The 21,702-nt window shown below is 48.0% G+C and overlaps 2 protein-coding genes across 6 annotated transcripts in view; one reads left to right on the top strand and one right to left on the bottom strand.

Moving 5' to 3' along the window:
• The window catches only part of PSMB2 (proteasome (prosome, macropain) subunit, beta type, 2), a 49,768-nt gene extending 41,844 nt beyond the window's left edge, over positions 1 to 7,924 (top strand). For 2 of the 5 annotated variants that reach the window (XM_011995630.1, XM_011995629.1), the window contains 2 exons: positions 2,193 to 2,242; positions 4,104 to 4,339. In XM_011995630.1, coding sequence (XP_011851020.1) covers positions 2,193 to 2,242; positions 4,104 to 4,211 — 158 coding nt within the window. In that variant the 3' untranslated portion in view covers positions 4,212 to 4,339. Of the gene's footprint in view, positions 1 to 2,192; positions 2,243 to 4,103 lie in introns of all 5 variants that reach the window. The other 3 variants (XM_011995632.1, XM_011995628.1, XM_011995627.1) reach the window with 3 other exon arrangements.
• Positions 7,925 to 12,814: 4,890 nt separating this feature from the next.
• The window catches only part of TFAP2E (transcription factor AP-2 epsilon (activating enhancer binding protein 2 epsilon)), a 10,759-nt gene continuing 1,871 nt past the window's right edge, over positions 12,815 to 21,702 (bottom strand). Inside the window, exons 2-5 of the mRNA XM_011995634.1 lie at positions 19,763 to 20,014; positions 18,284 to 18,402; positions 17,564 to 17,705; positions 12,815 to 13,097 (exon numbers count right to left, since the gene is read on the bottom strand). Coding sequence (XP_011851024.1) covers positions 12,815 to 13,097; positions 17,564 to 17,705; positions 18,284 to 18,402; positions 19,763 to 20,014 — 796 coding nt within the window. The remainder of the gene's footprint in view (positions 13,098 to 17,563; positions 17,706 to 18,283; positions 18,403 to 19,762; positions 20,015 to 21,702) is intronic.

Below are 21,702 nucleotides of genomic sequence, written 5' to 3'. Positions count from 1 at the left end.
TTGTGATTTACATTTCTGTGATGATTAGTGATGTTGAGCATTTTTTTCCCATATATTTGTAGGCCATTTGTATGTCTTGTGAAATGTCTTTTGAGATCATATGCCCATTTTTTAATTGAATTTTTGTTCTCTGTTGAGCTATTTCAGTTCCTTATATTTTCTGGATGTTAACTCCCTGTTGGATGAGTAATTTGCATGTATTTTCTCCCATTCTGTAGTTGCCTTTTCGCTCAATTGTTTCCTTTGCTATGCAGAAGCATTTTTTAGTTTGATATAATCCCATTTGTTTATTTTTGCTTTTATTGCCTGTGTTCATGAGATTATTCATAAAATCTTTTTCCAGATCAATGTCCTGAGGCTTTTCCCCTGTGTTTTCTTCTAGTTTCTGGTCTTAAATTGAGGTGTTTGATCCATTTTGAGTTGAATTTTGTATAGGGTAAGAGGTGAGGGTCTGGTTTTATTCTTCTGTGTATGGATATCCAGTTATTCTAGCACCATTTATTGAAGAGACTGTCTTTTCCCCAATGAGTGTTCTTGGTACCTTCATCAAAAGTCAAATGTAGATATGTGGCTTAATTTCTTAATTTCTCTATTCTGTTTAATTGGTCTGTGTGTCTATTTTTATGCCAGTAGCATGCTGTTTTGGTTACTACAACTTTGTGGTATATTTTGAAGTGTGGTAGTGGTATCAACTACTAGATTTGTTCTTTTTGCTTAGGATTGCTTTAGCTATTGAGTCTTTTGTGGTTCCATACAAATCTTAGGATTTTTTCCCTAATTCTGTGAGGCATGTCATTGGTGTTTTGATAGGGATTGCATTGGATATATAAATTTCTTTGGGTAGTGTTGTCATCTTAATAATATTAATTCTTCTGATCCATGAGCATGAGGTATATTTCCATTTCATTTGTATCCTCTTAAACTTACTTCATCAGTGTTTTATAGTTTTCGTTATAGAGGTCTTTTACCTCCTTGGTTAAATTTCTTCCTAGGTATTTTAGTTTCTTTGATTTTTGTATCTATTGTAAATGGGATTGCCTTCTTGATTTCTTTTTCAGCTAGTTTGTGTATAGAAACACTGGTTTTTGTATATTAATTTTGTATCCTGCAACTTTATGGAATTCATTTATCAGATGTAAGAGTTTTCTGGTAGGGTCTTTAGGTTTTTCTGTATAGAAGATCATGTCACCTGCAAATGGGGACATTTGGCTTCCTGCTTTCCAATTTGGGTACTCTTTATTTCCTCCTCTTGCCTAAGTGCTCTGGTTAGGACTTCTCAGACACAGGGATGTTTTTGTGCTAAGTTCCATCTTCTGACCCCAATCCTAACCTCAACTTTAGCCTCTGTGGGCAATGGGTACTTTGGAATTCTTAGCTTTTACAGACTATAGATGAAGCACAGATAACCACTTCTCTCCTTACATTCCATTCTTCACTGTCAGTATCATAAGAATCTGGCATGTTCATTCTTCTTTGGTGCTGCCCTCTCGCTCAACCTTAGCCACACTAGAGCTCCAGGCCACATCCTGAAAAGAATTAGCCTGGCCTCCCAGTGACTTTCTTGATTTGGCATCTGTCAGTAATTCAGCTGATTTGCCCACCAAAATAACCACTAGCCACCCCTGAAGCCCGAGTGCATAACATGTCATCCCAGTTTGCCATGCCCACAGACAGTTCCTTTGGCTCCTGTTTTGGCAAAGTCTTAGCCCCATCCTATGAATTCTCTTCCCATTGTTAAACAGAGACCCAGCTGGGAAAACAAGGCTGAAATTCTGACCCTGTCCTCTCTTTGCCTGATTTGCAGCTGACTAGGGCAGATGGAATTGATTTAAGCCCTGGACTATGGGGGAGTGAAAAGGGTGGGTTATGATAAAGAGAGACAGGCTGCTGGACTTCTTCAGAGGCGGGCCCTGGCCAGGGGAGGCAGAATTCCTTCATGCTTACCCTCAGTGTAGCAAATCAATTTGCAATGGCTTGTAGCTGCTGGAGCACTGGGTCTGGGGCACCCCCAGCTGCATGTGGAGTAAGTTGGTTGCAGACTAGAAGGCAAAGCATTTTTTGCCTTTGCCGTTTGTGTGGCACCCAGGCCTGAAGAAGTCAGCTTTGATTAAGATTTGAAACTTAATCAAAAGCTGCTGAGAGTTAGATTTAATGACAGCACCGGAATGCTTGGTCTCTGTGTTCTCTTCCAGCTATCTCACGTGAGAGGGCAGTGGAGCTTCTTAGGAAATGTCTGGAGGAGGTGAGTAGTTCCCATGGGATCCTGAAAGGAATGTTTGTGTCTCTGTTTGCCAGTGTTGTTCCTGTTCCTCGGTTATATTTTTTCTGATTTTTGCCAGAAGGTGTAATACATACCCACTAACCAGATGTGAAGTTGCTACCAGGGATAGAGTTTGGTGTGGGTAGCAAGCTCATTTTTCTCTCACAGATTACCTCCTCAATGTCAGCTTTATAATTTAATTCTTTCTGGTTTATCCAAACCAGTGGTTCTCAAATTGTAGTGTGTATAAGTGTCACCTGGGAAACTTGTTAAAACAGATTGCCATCTCTGCCCAACCCTCAATTCTGATTCCACTGTTCTGAGGTACAAACTGGGAAGCTCTGCTTTAACTGGCAATTGTAGGTGATTTTGCTGCAGGTGGTAGCAAAGTACAGGTTTGCATCAAGTACTGAGGCTGTACTTGAAGAACTTCTGCCCTAAACTTTTTTTTAATTTGAGACAGAGTTTCGCTCTTGTTGCCCAGGCTGGAGTGCAGTGGCACGATTGCAGCTCACTGCAACCTCCGCCTCTGGGTTCAAGGAATTCTCTTGCCTTAGCCTTCTGAGTAGCAGGGATTACAGGTGCCCACCACCATACCCGGCTAATTTTTTGTATTTTTAGTAGCGACAGAGTTTCACCACGTTGGCCACTCCTGACCTCAGGTGATCCGCCTGCCTCAGCCTCCCAAAACGCTGGAATTACAGGCGTGAGCCACCACCACGCCCGGCCCTGCCCTAGACTTTGTACCTGCTCTGTTCTTGTGCCACCTGGAATTGCCATACTGCCTGCTCCCTTAATAGTGCATGAGTCTTTGTAATCTGGAGAGAAAGCCTTCCCTAAGAATTCAGGAAGGCCATAGAAAGCAACTAGGAAGCTTTGGGCAGAAGGCGAGAGTAGACTTTGGTTTGTGAGGCCAAGATTACAGAACACACCCTTTCTAATATTTCTCCTTAGAGTCTAAGGCTTTGGGAATGGATGGAGGATGGGGAGGTCAAAAGCCAGCCACATTAGTTTTTTCATTCTTTTACTGTTCCTGTGGCTTAAGGATGAACTTGAACTCATGGTTTAGTAAGAGAGTAGGAAGATAAGAGCAGAAGCATTGGGAGTAATGTCAGTTTGCCTCTTACACAAGCCTTTTGGTTTCAGTCCACAGTGCCTACCCCATTCCCCCCTCCCTTTTTTTTTTTTTTTTAAATGGGGTCTCGCTTTGTCACCAAGACTGGAGTGGAGTGCAGTGGCACCATCATAGCTCGCTGCAGCCTGGACTTCTGGAACTCAAGCGATCCTCCCAAGTAGCTGAGACTACAGACAGGCACCACCACACCCACCTCATTATTTTGTTTTTAAGAGATGGGGGTCTTGCTATGTTGCCTAGGCTGATCTTGAACTCCTGGGCTCAAGATATTCTCCCACCTCAACCTCCCAATTACAGGCCTGTGCCACTGCTCCTGGCCTCTGCTTTGTTCTGAGGGCAATCACGTTTTGTTAGCTTATTATCTTGAGACATTTTAAGAGAGACGTCTGTGTTTACCAGACTGATGGGTAACAGACTATGGGGAACAGAACACTGGATTGTCTCATTCTTTCATCAGCTGACTGACCAGAGACAGGCTTTTAGCGGCATCTCCCATTTCAGCCTCCCTGCCTCTCAGTGATCCTCCAGCTGCCGTTTAGTACCCTCTACCACTAGAGTACTCGTGCCCTACTGCCAGCTGCCTCCAATAGAATTTCAGTTCTACAAAAGCAGGGATTTTTGTTTGCTTGTATCCCCAGTGTCTAGAACAGAGCCTGGCACATAGTTAGTAATTATTTGTTGACTGATTTCCTCCATGTCTCTCTGCAGCTCCAGAAACGCTTCATCCTGAATCTGCCAACCTTCAGTGTTCGAATCATTGACAAAAATGGCATCCATGACCTGGACAACATTTCCTTCCCCAAACAGGGCTCCTAACATCATGCTCTGCCTCCCATTTGCCAGGGAACTTTTTTTGATGGGCTCCTTTATTTTTTTCTACTCTTTTCAGGTGCACTCTTGATAAATGGTTAATTCAGAATAAAGATGACTATGGATATAATTGAGCCCTCTGGTCCGGGTCTCAGTTTACCTAATATTACCTCAGAAAAGATATGGAGGGAAACTGATCTTTTTGCCAGGTCTGACTTTTCTTCCTGCTCCGCCCTCCGTTAACACCCAGCACCCTTTAGCAGCTGATGGCCGCACGTTCTACTCCACTCTTGGTTCCTTTCCAGCTAGCTCTTTCATATATTTTACTTGCTAATATCTCCATTCTCTCTAAAGTAGTGGTTATGTTTGCCCTTAAACTTAAATTTTTTTAAATTAATTAACCTGAATGAATAATATATGCACTTAATAAAACATGCAAACAGTACAAAAACATGTAGTGAAAAATATTTCTTCCATAGCTGGGTGTGGTGGCTTATGCCTGTAATCCCAGCACTTTGGGAGGCCGAGGCGGGCGGATCACGAGGTCAAGAGAACAAGACCATCCTGACCAACATGGTAAAACCCTGTCTCTACTAAAAATACAAAAATTAGCCGGGTGTGGTGGCGTACACCCCTAGTCCCAGCTACTGGGGAGGCTGAGGCAGGAGAATCGCTTGAACTCGGGAGGCAGAGGTTGTAGTAAGCCTAGATTGTGCCACTGTACTCCAGCCTGGAGACAGAATGAGACTCCGTCTCAAAAAAAAAAAAAAAGAAAAATGTTTCTCCCATCCCTATAATCCAATCACCTGCTTCCGGCTTCCCTTCCGGGAGGAAACTTCAGCTACTAATTTCTCATGTTTTTTAAGAGGTACTCTTTTACTGTGTAATGTGCACATACATACAGACACATGCCCCCTTTAAATTTTTTAGATTTATTTATTTATTTAGAGACAGGGTCTTACTCTAGCCCAGGCTGGAGTGCTGTGGCGTAATCTTGGCTCACTATAACCTCCGCCTCCTGGGGCCAAGTGATCCTCCCATCTCAGCCTCCTGAGTAGCTGGGATTACAGGCGTACACCACCAATGCCCAGCTAGTTTTTGTGTTTTTCATGGAGACAGGGTCTCACCATGTCATTCAGGTTGGTCTTGAACTCCTGGGCTCAAGCAGTCTGCCTGCCTTGGCTTCCCAGTGTTGGGATTACAGGCGTGGCCACCGTGCCCGGCTAAAAAGTATTTTTAATGTTCTACATATTGCTTATTTCACTTAACACTATATTAGAAATTGTTTTATATCAATACACATAGATATGCTTATTCTTGTTGAGAGTTGCATAATTTTCCATTAGATTGATGTATCATGGGCAGTTAACCAGATACCCGTTTTTCTCTTAGCCTACCTTTAGGGAACAATGTAGATGTTTTGTGGTTAAAGTCACTAAAACAGTGTTTCTTAACCAGATGTGTGTTTCAGAATGTTCACCTCACATTTCCAGTTGCTACTGATGCTGCCGGTCTAGGAACCACATGCCAAAACCATTTGGTCTCAGACTAGGATAAACCCTACTTTATCCAATTCTGTGCTCCTCTTAATACCATATACAGATAGGTTTTTGGTTTGTATGTGATGAAATGTGTCATCTAAGATACTACCTACTGATCCTAACGTTCATGTTAAAGTATTGGGTTAACATTAGATTTGGGTGTCTTATACACTGTTTAATACACCAATGGTAAATGCCTTATACCATAAGAAGAAAGCTAATTGTTGAGTAAATGGGAGAAAAGAGATGATTCACATCACTACAGTTGATTCAACCTCCAACACCACCATGAATATGCATAGGTTTGAGCTTTTAGCTAGATTCCTAGGTGTAAGGCATCTATTTTAAAAGTGTCACAGGTGGCCGGGCACGGTGGCTCAAGCCTGTAATCCCAGCACTTTGGGAGGCCAAGGCGGGCAGATCACGAGGTCAGGAGATCGAGACTATCCTGGCTAACATGGTGAAACCCCCGTCTCTACTAAAAAAAAATACAAAAAACTAGCCGGGCGAGGTGGCGGGTGCCTGTAGTCCCAGCTGCTCAGGAGGCTGAGGCAGGAGAATGGCGTGAACCCGGGAGGCGGAGCTTGCAGTGAGTGGAGATTGCGCCACTGCACTCCAGCCTGGGCGATGGAGCGAGACTCCATCTCAAAAAAAAAAAAAAAAAAATAGCGCCACAGGTGATTCTGATGCCCTACCCAGTGGAGTTCTGCTACTAAAGCACAGGCTCTCCTGCTACATGATTTTCCCATCTGTACAATGATTGAAATAGCACCTATTCCATGTGGTAGATAGGAGAATTCCATGAGGTAATATAGGTAAACATTTAGTTCAGGGCCTGGCATGTGGTAAGTGCTCAGTAAGTGTATAATGATTGGTAAACTTGTTTTTCTGCATTCAGGCCTCACCAGGGATGACATACGGTTCTCTGCCTTTGAATATAAGTGTCCCCAGGGCAATCTGAGGCCAGCCTGCAAACCCATCCTGACTCTCCGTGTTGTTTTGCCAACCTGGGTCTCTTTCCTGGGCTCCAAATCAACTCATTCCTAGATAGCTCACCCTCTAGATTTAGGGACATCGAACTCAGTATGTCTAAAACTGAGCCTTACCATCTGCCCCTCTCCAAACCTCCTCTATGACATTCTGTCTTAGAGAATTAGAGCCACCTGGTTTCCCAAGTGCCCAAGTCAGAAACCCAGGCATCATTTATTTTTAATAAGTGTTTTATTTTGGAATAAATTTGGTTTTACAGAAAAATTGCAAAGATAATACAGGGTCCTTATACCCGTTATTCAGTTTCTATAATGTTAACAACTATATACCATAGTATATTTGTCAAAACTGAGAAACCAACATTGTTTGGTGTATTAGTATTACTAAGCTCCAGGCTTTATTCAGATTTTACCAGTTTTTCCACTAATTTTCTTTTGTTCTAGGATATAATCCAAGATGCAACATTGCATTTAGCAGGGCATCATTTTAATGCCATTCTTTATCTGCTGTCTCTACATGGCCACCAAGTTCTGGCATTTCTACATCCTAAATCTTTTAATTTTATTACAATTTTTTATTGTTGTTTTTCAGAGAGAGAGTCTTGCTCTATCACCCAGGCTGGAGTGCAGTAACACGATCATAGCTTACTGCAGCCTTGAACTCCTGGACTCAAGTGAACCTCTTAACCCCAACCTCCCAACTAGCTGGGACTAGAGGTGTGTACCACCACACCCAGCTAATTTTGTAAAAATTTTTTGTAGAGACAGGGTCTCACTATGTTGCCTAGGCTGGTCTTGAACTCTTGGCCTCAAGTGATCCTCCCACCTTGGTCTGCCAAAGCACTGGGATTACAGGTGTGAGCCACTGCACCCAGCCTAAATCTTTATAAATCTCCATCCCCATTACTCTGGTTCACCCCGTATCGTTTCTTAGACTATTTAACAGCCTCCTAACTTCACTCTACTTTTAATCTCTTCCCTCTCCAGGTCTCTCTCCATACTTTAAAAAACTAGTTTCACCATCCATTCCCATTCCTCTCTACCCTTAAAACTTTCTGGTGGTTTTCCATGACTTAAGAGACTAAAGCCCAATTCTTTGGTTTGGCATGCTAGGCATTCCATAATCCTCTCCTAACGTAACTCCCCACTTTCCTTTCCCTCTTTTACACCTCATAAAGCCTGTGTTCCAACTAAATTTACATGGCCTTGGTCATTCACTCATGACTTCACACCTATATATACCTACTACAAGAAGGGTAAGCACTGCTTTGTGGAATTTTTCTTACAGAGGAGGGTGTGTGTGTGTAGTCATGACATAGTGTGGTCTGGTAACTTCTGTTTTCTTCCGCTGGATTTTAGTTTTTAAAATGCCAGCTGTGTCCTAAATCAATTTGTCCTAAATCAATGTCCTGAAGTTTAAAAACCACTGGGAATATACCCATTCTTTAACACTCCTGGCCAAACACTGTTCAGAATGGAGTTCTGATTAGCTCCCATCTGCTTTCAGGTGATTAATACACAGAAAAACAAATTATTCCTTCCCAGACTTGGGGTGGGAGGGGGGATAGGTTGGAGAAGAGAGCAGCTGTTTTGCCTCAGGGTAGGGAAGCTCAGCCCTACTAGAGAGGGGATGGGAAGGCAGGAACCTTTGAGAGATGGAAGAGGCCACAGAAATGGCCCAAGAGCTTGGTGTTGGTAGCTGAGCAGCCACGCTAGGTCTGCCCTGCCTGGAGCCCAGAGTCCTTTCATTTCTGCTCCTCTTGGCCTTTTGACAAAAGCAGCAGCAGTGCCCAAGCAAGAGAAAGAGGCGCATTCTTGGGTTCTCTCTAAATGTCTACTGCTTGATTACTCCAGTGTGTGAATTATGAGTTAGTGTGTTTGGGAGGAGAAACCTGCAACTTGCCTTCACTTACCTTCCTTCATGGGATGGAATGTTTTCAAAGACTGAACTTTTCATATTTATTCTGGAATACTATGATCCTTTAAGAGAAAGTAGGAAAGTCTTTAAACTCCAAATTGGAATGCTTACCCAGTCTAAACACTCTCCGTTTAATTCACAACTACTTGTTTGCAAAAAAAGAAGACATGTAAACAATCTGTGTATCTTTATTTTTTATTTTTTAATTTAATTTTATTATTATTATTATTATTTTTTTTTTTTTTTTTGAGACAGAATCTCGCTTTGTCACCCAGGCTGGAGTGCAATGGCACGATCTTGGCTCACTGTAGACTCTGCCTCCTGGGTTCAAGAAATTCTCCTGCCTCAGCCTCCCGAGTAGCTGGGATTACAGGCGTGCAACACCACACCCAGCTAATTTTTGTATTTTTGTAGAGACAGGGTTTTACCATGTTGGCCAGGATGGTCTTGGAACTCCTGACCTCAAATGATCTGCCTCAGCCTCCCAAAGTGCTGAGATTACAGGTGTGAGCCACTGTACTGAGCCCCTGTGTAAACTTTAATCGTCATCTACTTTTCCTTAGGGCTAAAGCCAGTTAGAAGCTAAAACGTGATTTATTTTGCCGTGGGGAAAAGAAAAACAACTTAATGGGAAGAATCAAATGCTGAGACCTCATTAGAAGCTTCTTAGGCCACTTAGTGTCCATACTGTACTGCTTCCTCTGCACTGTTAACTATCCTGACCATATGCTGGCTTAGCAGAGCCTGGGGACACAAGGGCCTGGGAGGACCTGCTTCCCCTTGCCTGTGAACCCTTCTGTAGATGGCCATGTGATGCAGTGGAAACGAAGGGAGGGTTGGATCACACACATGCGTGATCACTTGCTTAGCGACTTTGGGCGAGTTGCTTTGATCTACAACTTGCTTGTTTATAAAATAGGACTTATTGAGGACTACATGGTCCTTTCCTTAGGGAAAGTTGTCCAGCCCATGAAAAGTTTTTGATAAACTAATTTCTTCTGGGTATTTATAACCTTTTATTGATGTGTTACTATATTCCAGGCATTATATAGAAGTGCTGTATATCTTATTTAATTCCCCTCAACTTCCCGTAGTCTAAGATGATTTTAGAGGCAGGATGTCTCTTGTCAGGCCCTAGGCTTCAGTTAAAGCAGAGCATACTTCAGCCTTCCCCCACATTCCTTTCTCTTCCTTTCTGCAGAAAGGAATGCATAACCCAGATAGGGATACTCGGGAAAGGCGCTGAGCCTCTTTGTTAAAATGAGGAAAAGCAAATATTAGGTGTTAAAGTCATGCCAGCCCCAAATGGAGACTTTCTTCTTGATGTATCCAGAAGGACTGATTGAAAGGGACTGGAGAAAGGCAGAACTTCCTCCCGCATGATTCAGAATTCTTCAGTGCCACATCTGGATACTGCCTTGAGGTATCAGCACCACCTAACATCCTGCTGGGGGGGTACATACCAGAGGACCCGAAGCTCAGGGTGGCACACCAAGTGAGTGGCAGGGCCAGGGTTAAAACGTGTCAAGGGTCTCTATGCATTTAGCATGAGGGACAGGCCCCCAGAGGAGGCCCCACTGTGTCCAGCTTTCACTGGACACTTACGGGTGCGTTGAGGCACTGCAGCTTCTTGGGAAAAGAAGTCACATCTTTGGACCCTTATCCTGAGAGATGATGCCTAGACCCTATGTTTCTAGCACAATCTTCACTCACAAAGCACCCCAACATCTCCCTGACAGCACACTTGAAAAGACAAGGGGACAGCAATCCAGGCAAACAATGTGAATGCAATGGCCCTGGGGCATAAAACAAAGTGGTAGTTTGAGGAACAGAGAGGAAACCAATGTGGCTGGAGCAAAGTGAGTGATGAAGAGAGTAGTTTAAGATGAGGCTGGAGAATGTGGCAAAGTCAGATCATTGCTGGACCTGACTTTGAAGGTGTACCAGAGAAAATAGACCGGTTGGGAGACTACTGTAGTAGTCCAGAGAACCAGGGTGTTGGCAGAGAAGAAAGAAGATGGACTCAGAATCCATAGGTCTTTTTGAAGGATTGAGTATAGAGAAAGAACCAAATAGGACTCCCCAGTTTCTGGCTTGAGCAGCTGGGTAGAAGGTGGTACCATCTACTGTGATGGGACGTTCTGGAAGAGGTCACGATTTGAGTACTTGAGTCATGCGCTCTATTTTGGACATGAGTTTGAGATGCCTTTTAGCCAAACTGGCAGACATGAGGCAGACAGTTGTACCTTTAAGTCTGGAGTTCAGGCAGCAGCCTGGGCTGAAGATAAACATTCAGGAATTGGCAGTATTTAGATATTGAAAGACATGGGATTGAATGAGACCAATCTAAGGAGACAGTATAGATAGAGAGGGACCTGAGGAAAGCCAACATTAAGAGGTCAAGTAGAGAAGTAGCCAGCTAAGAAGACAGAATTGGGACCAGTGAGGTCACAGGAAACCAGAAGTTAGGAGCCACAGAGGAAACAGAGTTGCAGAAAAGAGCAAGTGGTCAGCCGTATCCACTGACTGCTGCTGTTAAATCCAGAAAAAACGGCCTTGAGATTTGACGTTGTGATGACCATGCTGAGTGGATGTCAGCAGACTGGTCGGGAAAAAAGCAGATCGAAGAGGAAATTGGAGGTGAAGAAATGGAGGTAGAGGTGTAGCAATCTTTCAAGAACTTTAACGGCAAAGGAAATAGAGAAATGGAGAAAGGATTTGTTTTGTAAGGTAAGAGATCCTAGAACATTTGTACTCTGGGGGGTGATCCAGTAATGATCCCGTAGAGAGGGAGACACTGACGATACAGGACACAAAAGATGATTGAAGAGTGAAATCCTCAGAACGGGAGTTGGATGAGCTTTGGCCTGACAGACACACACAGTCACCAGCATTCCCACTGACACATACACATCACCACCAACGGGCATGGTAACAAATCTGTACCCCCAATAGCCAAACCGACAGATGCACCCACCAGCCCACCAAGTCCCAGGAATACACATACAGTATTCACTTGACACACACACACAGACACAGCAACTAACAGCCACACTGACATGTCAGATAGACCAATATCTGTACCTCCTCTCACACAGAGGGGCCCCCAGTCCCCTCCATCCCCTTAGGGGCCCCTTCCCACCCTACCCTCTGCCCAATTCCCAGGCCCTTCCTCTCCCCAGTGACATTGCCCTCTTTGGAGGCAAATCCAGGCCTGGGCTAAAGAAGGACAGGGAGGGCTTCATATCCAATGAAAGGTTTTATTAAGAGAATGAGAGATGGGGAGATGGGGGGGTACATCAACTGCAGGGGCAAAAGAACCACAAATACAAGATCCCAGCGACAACCACAGGGCACCTGACACACCTTTCTTCCCTCCCAACCCACCCACAGCCCTTTGTGAGCAAAAACACCCTCTCCCTTCTGGTCCAGCTGGCCATATCAGTGCATGGCCAGAAAACAGTGAAATGAATCCCCAACTCACTGGGATAAATAAGTTGCACTGGACATTTTTAAATTTCAAATTTAATTACAACATACATAAATAAATAGGACAGACAGCAACAGGACTGTGATGAGCAGCCTGGATTCAAGTTCTGCAATTTGTGCTTTATCTTCTTTGTTCCTTGAGGACCCCTCCTGCCCACTTCTTTCCAAGAGTAGAAGGGGTACAAAGAGTCCACTGGGGCCTCCTCCTTCCAGCACCCCTTTTCGGGGGGTAGGAGACTCTGGAATGAGGGGCACCAACTCCTCAGTAGCACCTCTGATTTATCAATTTCCCTCCTGCCACCAGTGAAAAACACAAAGGCTTTGGCCTCTAGAAGCACCCACGGCCACCCAGGCACCCTAATGGAAAGGGCTCTGCCCCATGAGCCAGACCTTTTCATGTCAATTTTCTGTTCAAACCCTTCTCAACCATCAAAGGTCAGAAAATTGCACACATGAGACAAATACCTGGGCCCTTAACTTAGCAACACACCACCACAGAGAGGCCACCCTCCCTTACTCCAAGCCAGATCCCCAACTCTGGGATCTCTGGATGAATGTTCTCTTTCTGGCCTGACTCTAATCCCACCTTTCAGTCCTTTCAGGCCCACCCCCAGGAGCTAAGTGCCTGTTTCAGGGCCTGGGAGCCCCTTAGGGATGGGGTGGGAGAAGCAGTTATTTCCGATGCTTGGCATCTTTCTCCGAAGCCTTGGTTTCACCGTGCCCACTGCCCACACTACTTAGAAACATCTTGTCCAGCCCCTTGAGTGACTCCAACAAGTAGTTCTGGAAGGCAGTGAGGGCAGCACAGATGGCAGGCCCACCGAAGCCATGGGTGATGAGGCTAAAGTGTGTCAAGCAGCTCTGCACTCCGGGCTCCAGGATGACTGCCGGGCGGCTGTTGCCCAGCGGTGAGCGGTCCTGAGCCATCAAGTCTGCAAACTCCTTGCAGATCTGCCTGGTAGGAGAAGGAGGGCCAGAGGTTGGAGGACAAAAGTCTGAGCCCAGAGAAGGACCTACTACATGCTAGGCATTTTACAGACATTAGCCACACTATTGCTGACCCTCCCAACAGTCTGCAAAATGATGAACATACTGTTTTTCACAGAAAAGGTAACTAAGGTTCAGAGAAGTCATGTGACTAGCCCAGTATCACACAGCTAATAAACAACACACGTCGATTACCCTATAATCTTTCTTTTTTGGATGTCTGGCCCATATTCAAAGTGCAGCTCAGCTACTTACTACCTTATATAGGAAACTTTCCTTGATTCCCCCTCCCACCCCAAACACCCAATGCTTCACAGAACTTTGTCTTTGAAGCTATTAGGAAACAATCCAGAATCTGCCGGAAATAATAACTAGCAGTGAATATAATTGAAGCCTGGATGCTGTGCCAAGCACACTGTCTGCATCATCTTACTTAATCTTCACAAACAAGTCTATACTATTATTATCCCCATCATATGGACAAGAAAACTGGTTTCAGACAGGTTGGATGACCTGTCAAGGTGACCAAGCTGGGATCTGAACCTAGCTCTAGTTTGCAGCCATTCATTATTCATTCCTTTGTGCATCCTGTGTGTGGCTCGGGCAAGAGGATCACTCATCATTCATCTTCGTGTCACCATGAAAGCCAGTCAGTATCTTACACAGTCAGTATCTTACACAAGCCCACGAAGTGCTTGATGAGTGAGCTGATTAGTGAGCACGTGAGCCCCACCCTAGGTATGTTTCTCCAGTGACAGTATGAGCAGCCTCAGAGGTCTCTCCATTTGGCAGTCCCAGGAGTCTGTGCTTCCTCTTCTGCCTTGGGGACTTGAGGAAAGCCTCAAAGGCAGGACGGTGGAGTTGTCAGTTTGAAGGACTGCGTTAGGTGGGAGGACTGGATGTTCTAAGCTGGAAACAGGCAAACCCAAGAATGTGAGGACAAGGTTGCCATGAGTGGGTGGAGTTTGTGTGGGCCAGACTGTGGGGCCCTCAAAGGAGTCTGAACTTTAGCCTACCAATTGGTAGTTCTCAGATTTCTCTCTCTCTCTTCTTTCTTTTTAATTTTTTTGAGACAAGGTCTTGCTCTGTCACCCAGGCTGGAGTGCAGTGGCACGATCCCAGCTCACTGCAGTCTCAACCTCAGCCTCCCGAGTAGCTGGGACTACAGGTGCGCACAATCACTCCTGGCTAATATTTTTAGTGCAGATGGGGTTTTGCCAAGTTGCCCAGGCTGGCCTTGAACTCCTGGGCTCAAGCAATCTGATCACCTCAGCTTCCCAAAGTGCTGGGATTATAGGCATAAGCCACTGCACCCAGCCTCTCTCTCTTTCTTTCTTTCTCTATCCCCCTCCTCTCTCTGTCTTTTCTTGCAGTGGGACTGCCAAAGTGTGAATGCTTACGTTCCCCAGAATTCATATGTTGAAATACTACCCCCCTAGGTGATAGTATTAGGAGGTGAGGCCTTTAGGAGGTGTTTAGGTCATGGAGGTGGAGCCATCATGAATGGGATTAATGCCCTTATTATAAAAGAAGTCAGAGAGAAACCCATTCTCCCTTCTACAATGTGAGGCCACACAGCAAGGTGCTGTCTATGAGCCAGAAAGCAGGCCCTCACCCAACACGGAATCTGCCTTGACCTTGAATTTCCCAGCCTCCAGGACTACGAAAAATAAATTTCTCTTGCTGGCCGGACGCGGTGGCTCACACCTGTAATCCAAGCACTCAGGGAGCCTGAGGCGGGTGGATCACCTGAGGTCAGGAGTTCGAGACCAGTCTGGCCAACATGGTGAAACCTCTACTAAAAATACAAAAATTAACCAGATGTGGCGGTAGGCACCTGTGATCCCAGCTACTCAGGAGGCTCAGGCAGGAGAATTGCTTGAACCCAGGAGCGGGAAGTTGCAGTGGGCTGAGATTGCACCACTGCACTCCAGCCTGGGCAACAGAACAAGATTCTGTGTCAATAAATAAATAAATAAATAAAAATTTCTGTTGTTTATAAGCACCCAGTTTATGGTATTTTGTTACAGCAGTCCAAATAGACTAAGATAAGAACTCTTTTGGAAGAACTAAATCTTTCGCCTTTTTTTTTTGAGACAGTGTCTCACTATGTCATGCAGGCTAGAGTGCATTGATGCAATCATGGCTTACTGCAGTCTCGACCTCCCAGGCTCAGGTGATCCTCTCATCTCAGCCTCCCAAGTAGCTGGGACTACAGGAGTGCACCACCACACCTAGCCAATTGTTGTATTTTTAGTAGAGACCAGGTTTCGCCATGTTGCCCAGGCTAGTCTCCAATTCCTGGGCTCAAGCAATCCGCCAGCCTCAGCCTCTCAAAGTGCTGGGATTACAGATGTGAGCCACCTTGCCTGGCCTGAAAAACTAAATCTTGCGGCCAGGCACGGTGGTTCACGCCTGTAATTCCAGAACTTTGGGAGGCCAAGGCGGGTGGATCACCTGAGGCCAGGAGTTCCAGACCAGCCTGGCCAACATGGTGAAACCCCATCTCTACTTAAAATACAAAAAATTAGCTGGTCCTGGTGGCAGGGGCCTATGATCCCAGCTACTGAGGAGGCTAAGGCAGGAGAATTGCTTGAACCCGGGAGGCGGAGGTTGCAGTGAGCTGAGATCGCACCATTGCACTCCAGTCTGGGAAACAAGAGTGAAACTCCATCTCAAAAAACAAAAACAGGCCAGGCGTGGTGGCTCGAGCCTGTAATCCCAGCACTTTTGGAGGCCGAGACGGGCGGATCACGAGGTCAGGAGATCGAGACCATCCTGGCTAACACGGTGAAACCCCGTCTCTACTAAAAAGTACAAAAAACTAGCCGGGTGAGGTGGCGGGTGCCTGTAGTCCCAGCTACTCGGGAGGCTGAGGCAGGAGAATGTCCTAAACCCGGGAGGCGGAGCTTGCAGTGAGCCAAGATCTGGCCACTGCACTCCAGCCTGGGTGACAGAGCGAGACTCCGTCTCAAAACAAAAACAAAAACAAAAACAAAACTAAATCTTAATGGAATGCTAGTTTGTTAAACAGGCCCTGAGGTGCCCTCGCAGACCTAGTTTGAAAATAAATGCAGCGGGAACCGTTGAAGATGCTTGTGCGGGGGAGCAGATACACGTGCAGGGAGGTTGGGACCAGGGAGACGCTAGGGTGAAGGTCTGGGAGTGAGATGAAGACCTTAGTAGAGGAGGCAGCATGTGAACGGTGGTGAGGGAGGCACAAAGGGACTTGCAGAGCAGTCAGGCGTGACTTGGTGGCCTGATGGACATCACTGGAGCAGAGGGTTGATGGGCAAGGCTAGAAGAGGGAGCCTCACACCTGCAATGGGGACTGGGGCTGGTGGTGTCCTGGGAGTGTATGTGGGTGTAGGACCCATGTGTGAGCCTGTGTGAGCCAGTATGTGACACCACTGTTCTTGATGCATGGAACCCAGATATGTTCACATGTAGTGTCCATGTGTGCTCCAGGAGCTTGTGAGGAGTGTTCATGTATGCCTGAGTATGATAACCATGATGCACAAATATTACCCATATGTGGCGCCCAAGTGTGCCCATGTGGCATGCACACATGTGCCCAGGATAGCCTAAGCAGGGAGCCTAGGTGCCCATGTGTGGTGCCACATGGGCCGCACGTGCGTGTGTGTGCTCAGTGCTCATGTAAACAGCGGCGCGCAGGTACGTGTGTGTGCTCACTGCTCATGTACACAGCGGCACGCAGGTACGTGTGTGTGCTCACTGCTCATGTACACAGCGGCGCGCAGGTACGTGTGTGTGCTCACTGCTCATGTACACAGCGGCGCGCAGGTACGTGTGTGTGCTCACTGCTCGTGTACACAGTGGCGCGCAGGTACGTGTGTGTGTGCTCACTGCTCGTGTACACAGCGGCGCGCAGGTACGTGTGTGTGTGCTCACTGCTCGTGTACACAGCGGCGCGCAGGTGCGTGTGTGTGCTCACTGCTCATGTACACAGCGGCGCGCAGGTGCGTGTGTGTGCTCAGTGCTCATGTAAACAGCGGCGCGCAGGTACGTGTGTGTGCTCACTGCTCATGTACACAGTGGTGCGCAGGTACGTGTGTGTGTGCTCACTGCTCGTGTACACAGCGGCGCGCAGGTGCGTGTGTGTGTGCTCACTGCTCGTGTACACAGCAGCGCGCAGGTGCGTGTGTGTGCTCAGCGCTCACGTACACAGCGGCACGCAGGTGCGTGTGTGTGCTCACTGCGCGTGTGCACAGCGGCGTGCAGGTACGTGTGTGTGCTCACTGCTCGTGTGCACAGGGGCACGCATGTATGTGTGTGCTCACTGCTGATGTACACAGTGGCATGCACATACGTGTGTGTGCCCACTGCCCGTGTACACAGTGGTGTCCATTGTGCCCATACATGTCTGTCTGTGCATGGCAGCCACGTGTGCCTGTGCGTGGTGCCCTCACTCACTTGGCGGCCAGCAGCATGCTCTTGCGGCTGTGCAGCTCCCCCGGGTCAGCATGCTGTCGGCACAGGTACTCGGCGGCTGCCTTAGCTGGGAACTCCGTCTCACAGACGTAACCGAAGTCTCGGGCCAGGTGCACGGCCTCTCCTGGGGGGAGGGGAGCTGTCACTACTGCCAGGTGTACCTCTGCGCCTGGAACACAGCTTTGAACCTCTGACCCCTTGGCCAGGAGGATCCTGCTCCATCCTGCCTCTGTAGATGCCCCCTCTGACATTCCTTCCCAGCCCGGCTCCAGCCCCGATTCCATTGCCCTCCCTTGGGGCCATTAGGGTTGGGCTCTGAGCTCAGAGATGGGAGCTGGGCCCACCATGTATTCCAGAGGCACCAACCTCCAGGGGAGGGGGCTGTGACCCCCTTCATCACTTTACCACATCCAAACACTGGTTACTCCCCACTGACACACTCACACCCACACATCCACACCCACGCACACATACACGCACACTGCAAGGTCTCCATTGCACATGCATGCACACATGTACAAAGACTACACACAGAAATCACAAACAAGCCTTCCACATGACAGAGAGCATGCACACAGATACTGCAACACTTACACGGATACACTCACCACTCAACACACCCTCCTGCATTAGAGACAGTCACACCAGACAACTCACTTGCCCTCGCAGCCACTCCCATGCCCACCTTCAGGCCTCACTCACCTTCCACTAGCGAAGTCAGCAGCGTCACGTTGGCAGCCTTGCGACGACCAGCTGGCAGGTTGAGTCCAATCTTCTCTAACCGTTCCCGCAAACACCGGCCCCCATTTTTGGACTTGGCCCTTGACATGCACAGAGAGAGACAGACGTACAACTATGAAGACAAGAGAAACGCGTGGAGGCCAAGTGACCGCCAAAGGGCCTTGTTGCCTCCACCAGCCCCTGTTGAGGTTTGTGTCTGGTCCTGGGGATGCTCTGGGGTCTCTTTCAGCAAGGGCGCAACCTCTTCCTAATCTCCCATGGTTTTGCAGCCAAGACAGAGGCGGGGGGCCAGCACCCAGCTCCAGGAGCCCTTCAGTTCACTCTAGTCCTCTCAACAGCAGGGGCAGCCAGGGTGGGGCATCCTGGGATCTTTAGCACATCAGATGGCCACACACAGCTACCCGGGGATACACAGACCTATATGTAGAGACGCGCAGTGACATACAGAAAGAGAGACACATGGGGAGACACAGGTACACACACAGCCACCTGGGGACTCACACACACACACACACACGTGAAAGAAGAGAGACACGTAGAACCAGCAGAGACAGACATATGCAGAGACACAGACTCAGACACCTAGGGACACAGAGACACAGGATCACACCAAGTCAGGGTCCCAGGAACACATGTACAGACACTCAGGGACTCACAGAGATCCGCCAAGATGCTACGAGTAAGGAGATATCCCCTATGACTGCACAAATGCCACTCCCACACACCAGATGGCCAAACATCCATGTGACTAGCTCCAGATGCACAGGCAGTCATACACACACACACACACACACACACACACACACAGCAGGACACACTCTAGGCCACACATCCCACTAGAAGAAACACAGGATACTCACTCTCATGGAAACATGCTCCTGGCCATCCGCTACTATAGACACATGCACACACACACACACACGTCCACACCATCCTCAGACTCATCCAAGCTCACGGCCCTGAAGCAGAAATACCCTTCCCAGGCACAAGGACACGCACAGAGAGTAAGAGACACAGGTCTAGGAAGACGAACCATGGACTACCATGCCCCACACCCCAAAACACACAGGGCCTATGCTGCCGCGCAGAATGGGCCTTGGGTCCTGGGGTTCACTTCCTGGAAGGGGGTTGAGGATGGCCCTCTCTCTTCCCCAGACCCAGTCTCGTCCTGACCAGTGTGGATGAGTTCTCCATCCCTTCTCTGTGCCCAGGCTTCTTTCTCTGCCCACTTCCCCACCCCAGACCCACAGACACGTGGCGGCCACCAAGGACCTGGGCCGGCCCCCATAGCATGCACAATCCAGAGTCCCCAGGGCCTCCCCTCCCAGGGAGACTGAGGCAGGGGGGCTAGGTGAGACTGGCCTCCTCTCTGATGCCCTGAGAAGGCCTGAAGAGGCCAGGGATCCAGCCAGGTGGGGAATCGAGGGCTGGCCTTCCTACCTGCGGAGGACACCCCCCAGGAGGGAGGCGTTGAGGCACTCAGGAGGCGAGAGTCGCCGCTGCACCTCCCCCACCGTCACCTTGTACTTGGACGTTGAGCTGAGCAGTGAAAGCCGGCCGGGCACAGAGCAGAAGACCTCACCAGGATTCGTGATGCCGCCCACCAGGCTGTCTTTGGCCAAGGAGAGGGCTGAGAGGCTGCTAGCTTTGGAGGGGATGGGCACTGTGGAGAAGAGCAGGGAGAGGGAAACACTGAGCCAGCGACCATCGCACACAGCCCCACTCGAGGGAGGGTCTGGTATCCTTGCTTTATGAAGGGAGAAACGGAGGCACAGTGAGATGAAAGTGACTCGTCCAAGTTCCCTCAACTGATGGATGTGAACTCGGAGACTGAGCTCCGAGCTGTCTGGTTCTTAAATCTGTGTCCCCCTCACTGAACCAAGCTGGTCCTATCTTAAACTCAAACAGCTCCAGCAGAATCTTGGTGTTTTAGCAGATGCCATCAGAGAGGGACTTGGATGTAAGGATATGAGTGTGAGCTGGAGGCAGGACCCCTAGGGCCCTGCAGCAGGGCCAGGCCAGGGCTGGGCAATCACAGGGAGTCCCCAGATTCCCTCTTCCCACCCGTGATTCCCACGTCTTTCCTCCCCACCCTCCCACCCCACCCCTGCATCAATGAGGGGCCTGGAGACTGTGGGCTCCACATCCCTGGGCCAGAGAGGTTATTGCGCTATTAATGCCTTCAGCCCTGGCCCTCTCTTCCTGCCAAGTCACTCTGCGAATGCTAAAGGAGACCAGGAGATAGGCCCTATACCCCCTCCCCAAACACTCCCTAATTATCTGCTAATTGTCTGAAGACCAGAGAAGGGAATTTGAGAAGTTAATTTTTTTCTTTTTTTTTCTTTTTTTTTTTGAGATGGAGTCTAGCTGTCACCAGGCTGGAGTGCAGTGGTGTAATCTCAGCTCGCTGCTGCAACCTCCGCCTCCCAGGTTCAAGCGATTCTTCTGCCTCAGCCTCCTGAGTAGCTGGGACTATAGGTGCCCGTCACCACGCCTGGCTAATTTCTGTATTTTTAGTAGTGATGGGGTTTCACCATATTGGCCAGGCTGGTCTCAAACTCCTGACCTCGTGATCCACCTACCTTGGCCTCCCAAAGTGCTGGGATTACAGGCATGAGCCACCACGCCTGGCCAGAAGTTGATTTTCTAAAATTCACTTAGACATTATTGGCTATAAGAGAAAGGAAGTTCTTCCTGCAGTCTAACCTCCATCCTCTTGCTTAGCCTCGGGGGAAGGGAGAATATTGAAGCACTTGCTTCTTTAGCGGAATCTTTTGGCCCTCTCTTCCTTTAAGGAGGTGAGAGCCTTGGTAGACAAGGCCTCATGTGTGCATCAGGCTCGAGTGTGGAATCTGGGACTAACAGCTACTGAGCACTCACTGCTGTGAGGTCCCATAGATAAACCCACTCAGTCCTTGGAACAACCCACAAGGGGCTACCCTTATCACTATTCCCATTTTACAGATGAGGAGACTGATGTCCAGAGAGGTGAAGTAATATGCCTGAGATCACACAGCTGGTAGACGGAGAACCAGTAGCAAACCCAAGACTGCAGTCTCAAAGGCAGTGCTCTTAGCCTTCCAGCCTCTTGGCAATATTGGCTGAGCACTTGCATGCCAAGAATGGTGCCAGGCCTGAGGAATACAAAAGTAGGAAAGGCTAGCCTGATCCCAAGCCTGGCAGAACATCTCGTCTCTCCCTCTCTGGATAAACCTCTCCACCCCCACTCAGCAGCCCAGCCAGAAACCTCTGTGATACCCTCTGCAACCCTCTCCCCAACCACATCATCCCATCCATCACCACATCCCGTCCATCACTACATCCCATCCATCACTACATCCCATCCATCACCACATCCCGTCCATCACTACATCCCGTCC

This window comes from Mandrillus leucophaeus, unplaced genomic scaffold (genome assembly GCF_000951045.1).
Source record: "Mandrillus leucophaeus isolate KB7577 unplaced genomic scaffold, Mleu.le_1.0 Scaffold493, whole genome shotgun sequence".
Taxonomy (NCBI): domain Eukaryota; kingdom Metazoa; phylum Chordata; class Mammalia; order Primates; family Cercopithecidae; genus Mandrillus; species Mandrillus leucophaeus.
The sequence above is the reverse complement of the archived record's forward strand: the minus strand, read 5'-3'. Positions and strand labels throughout refer to the sequence as shown.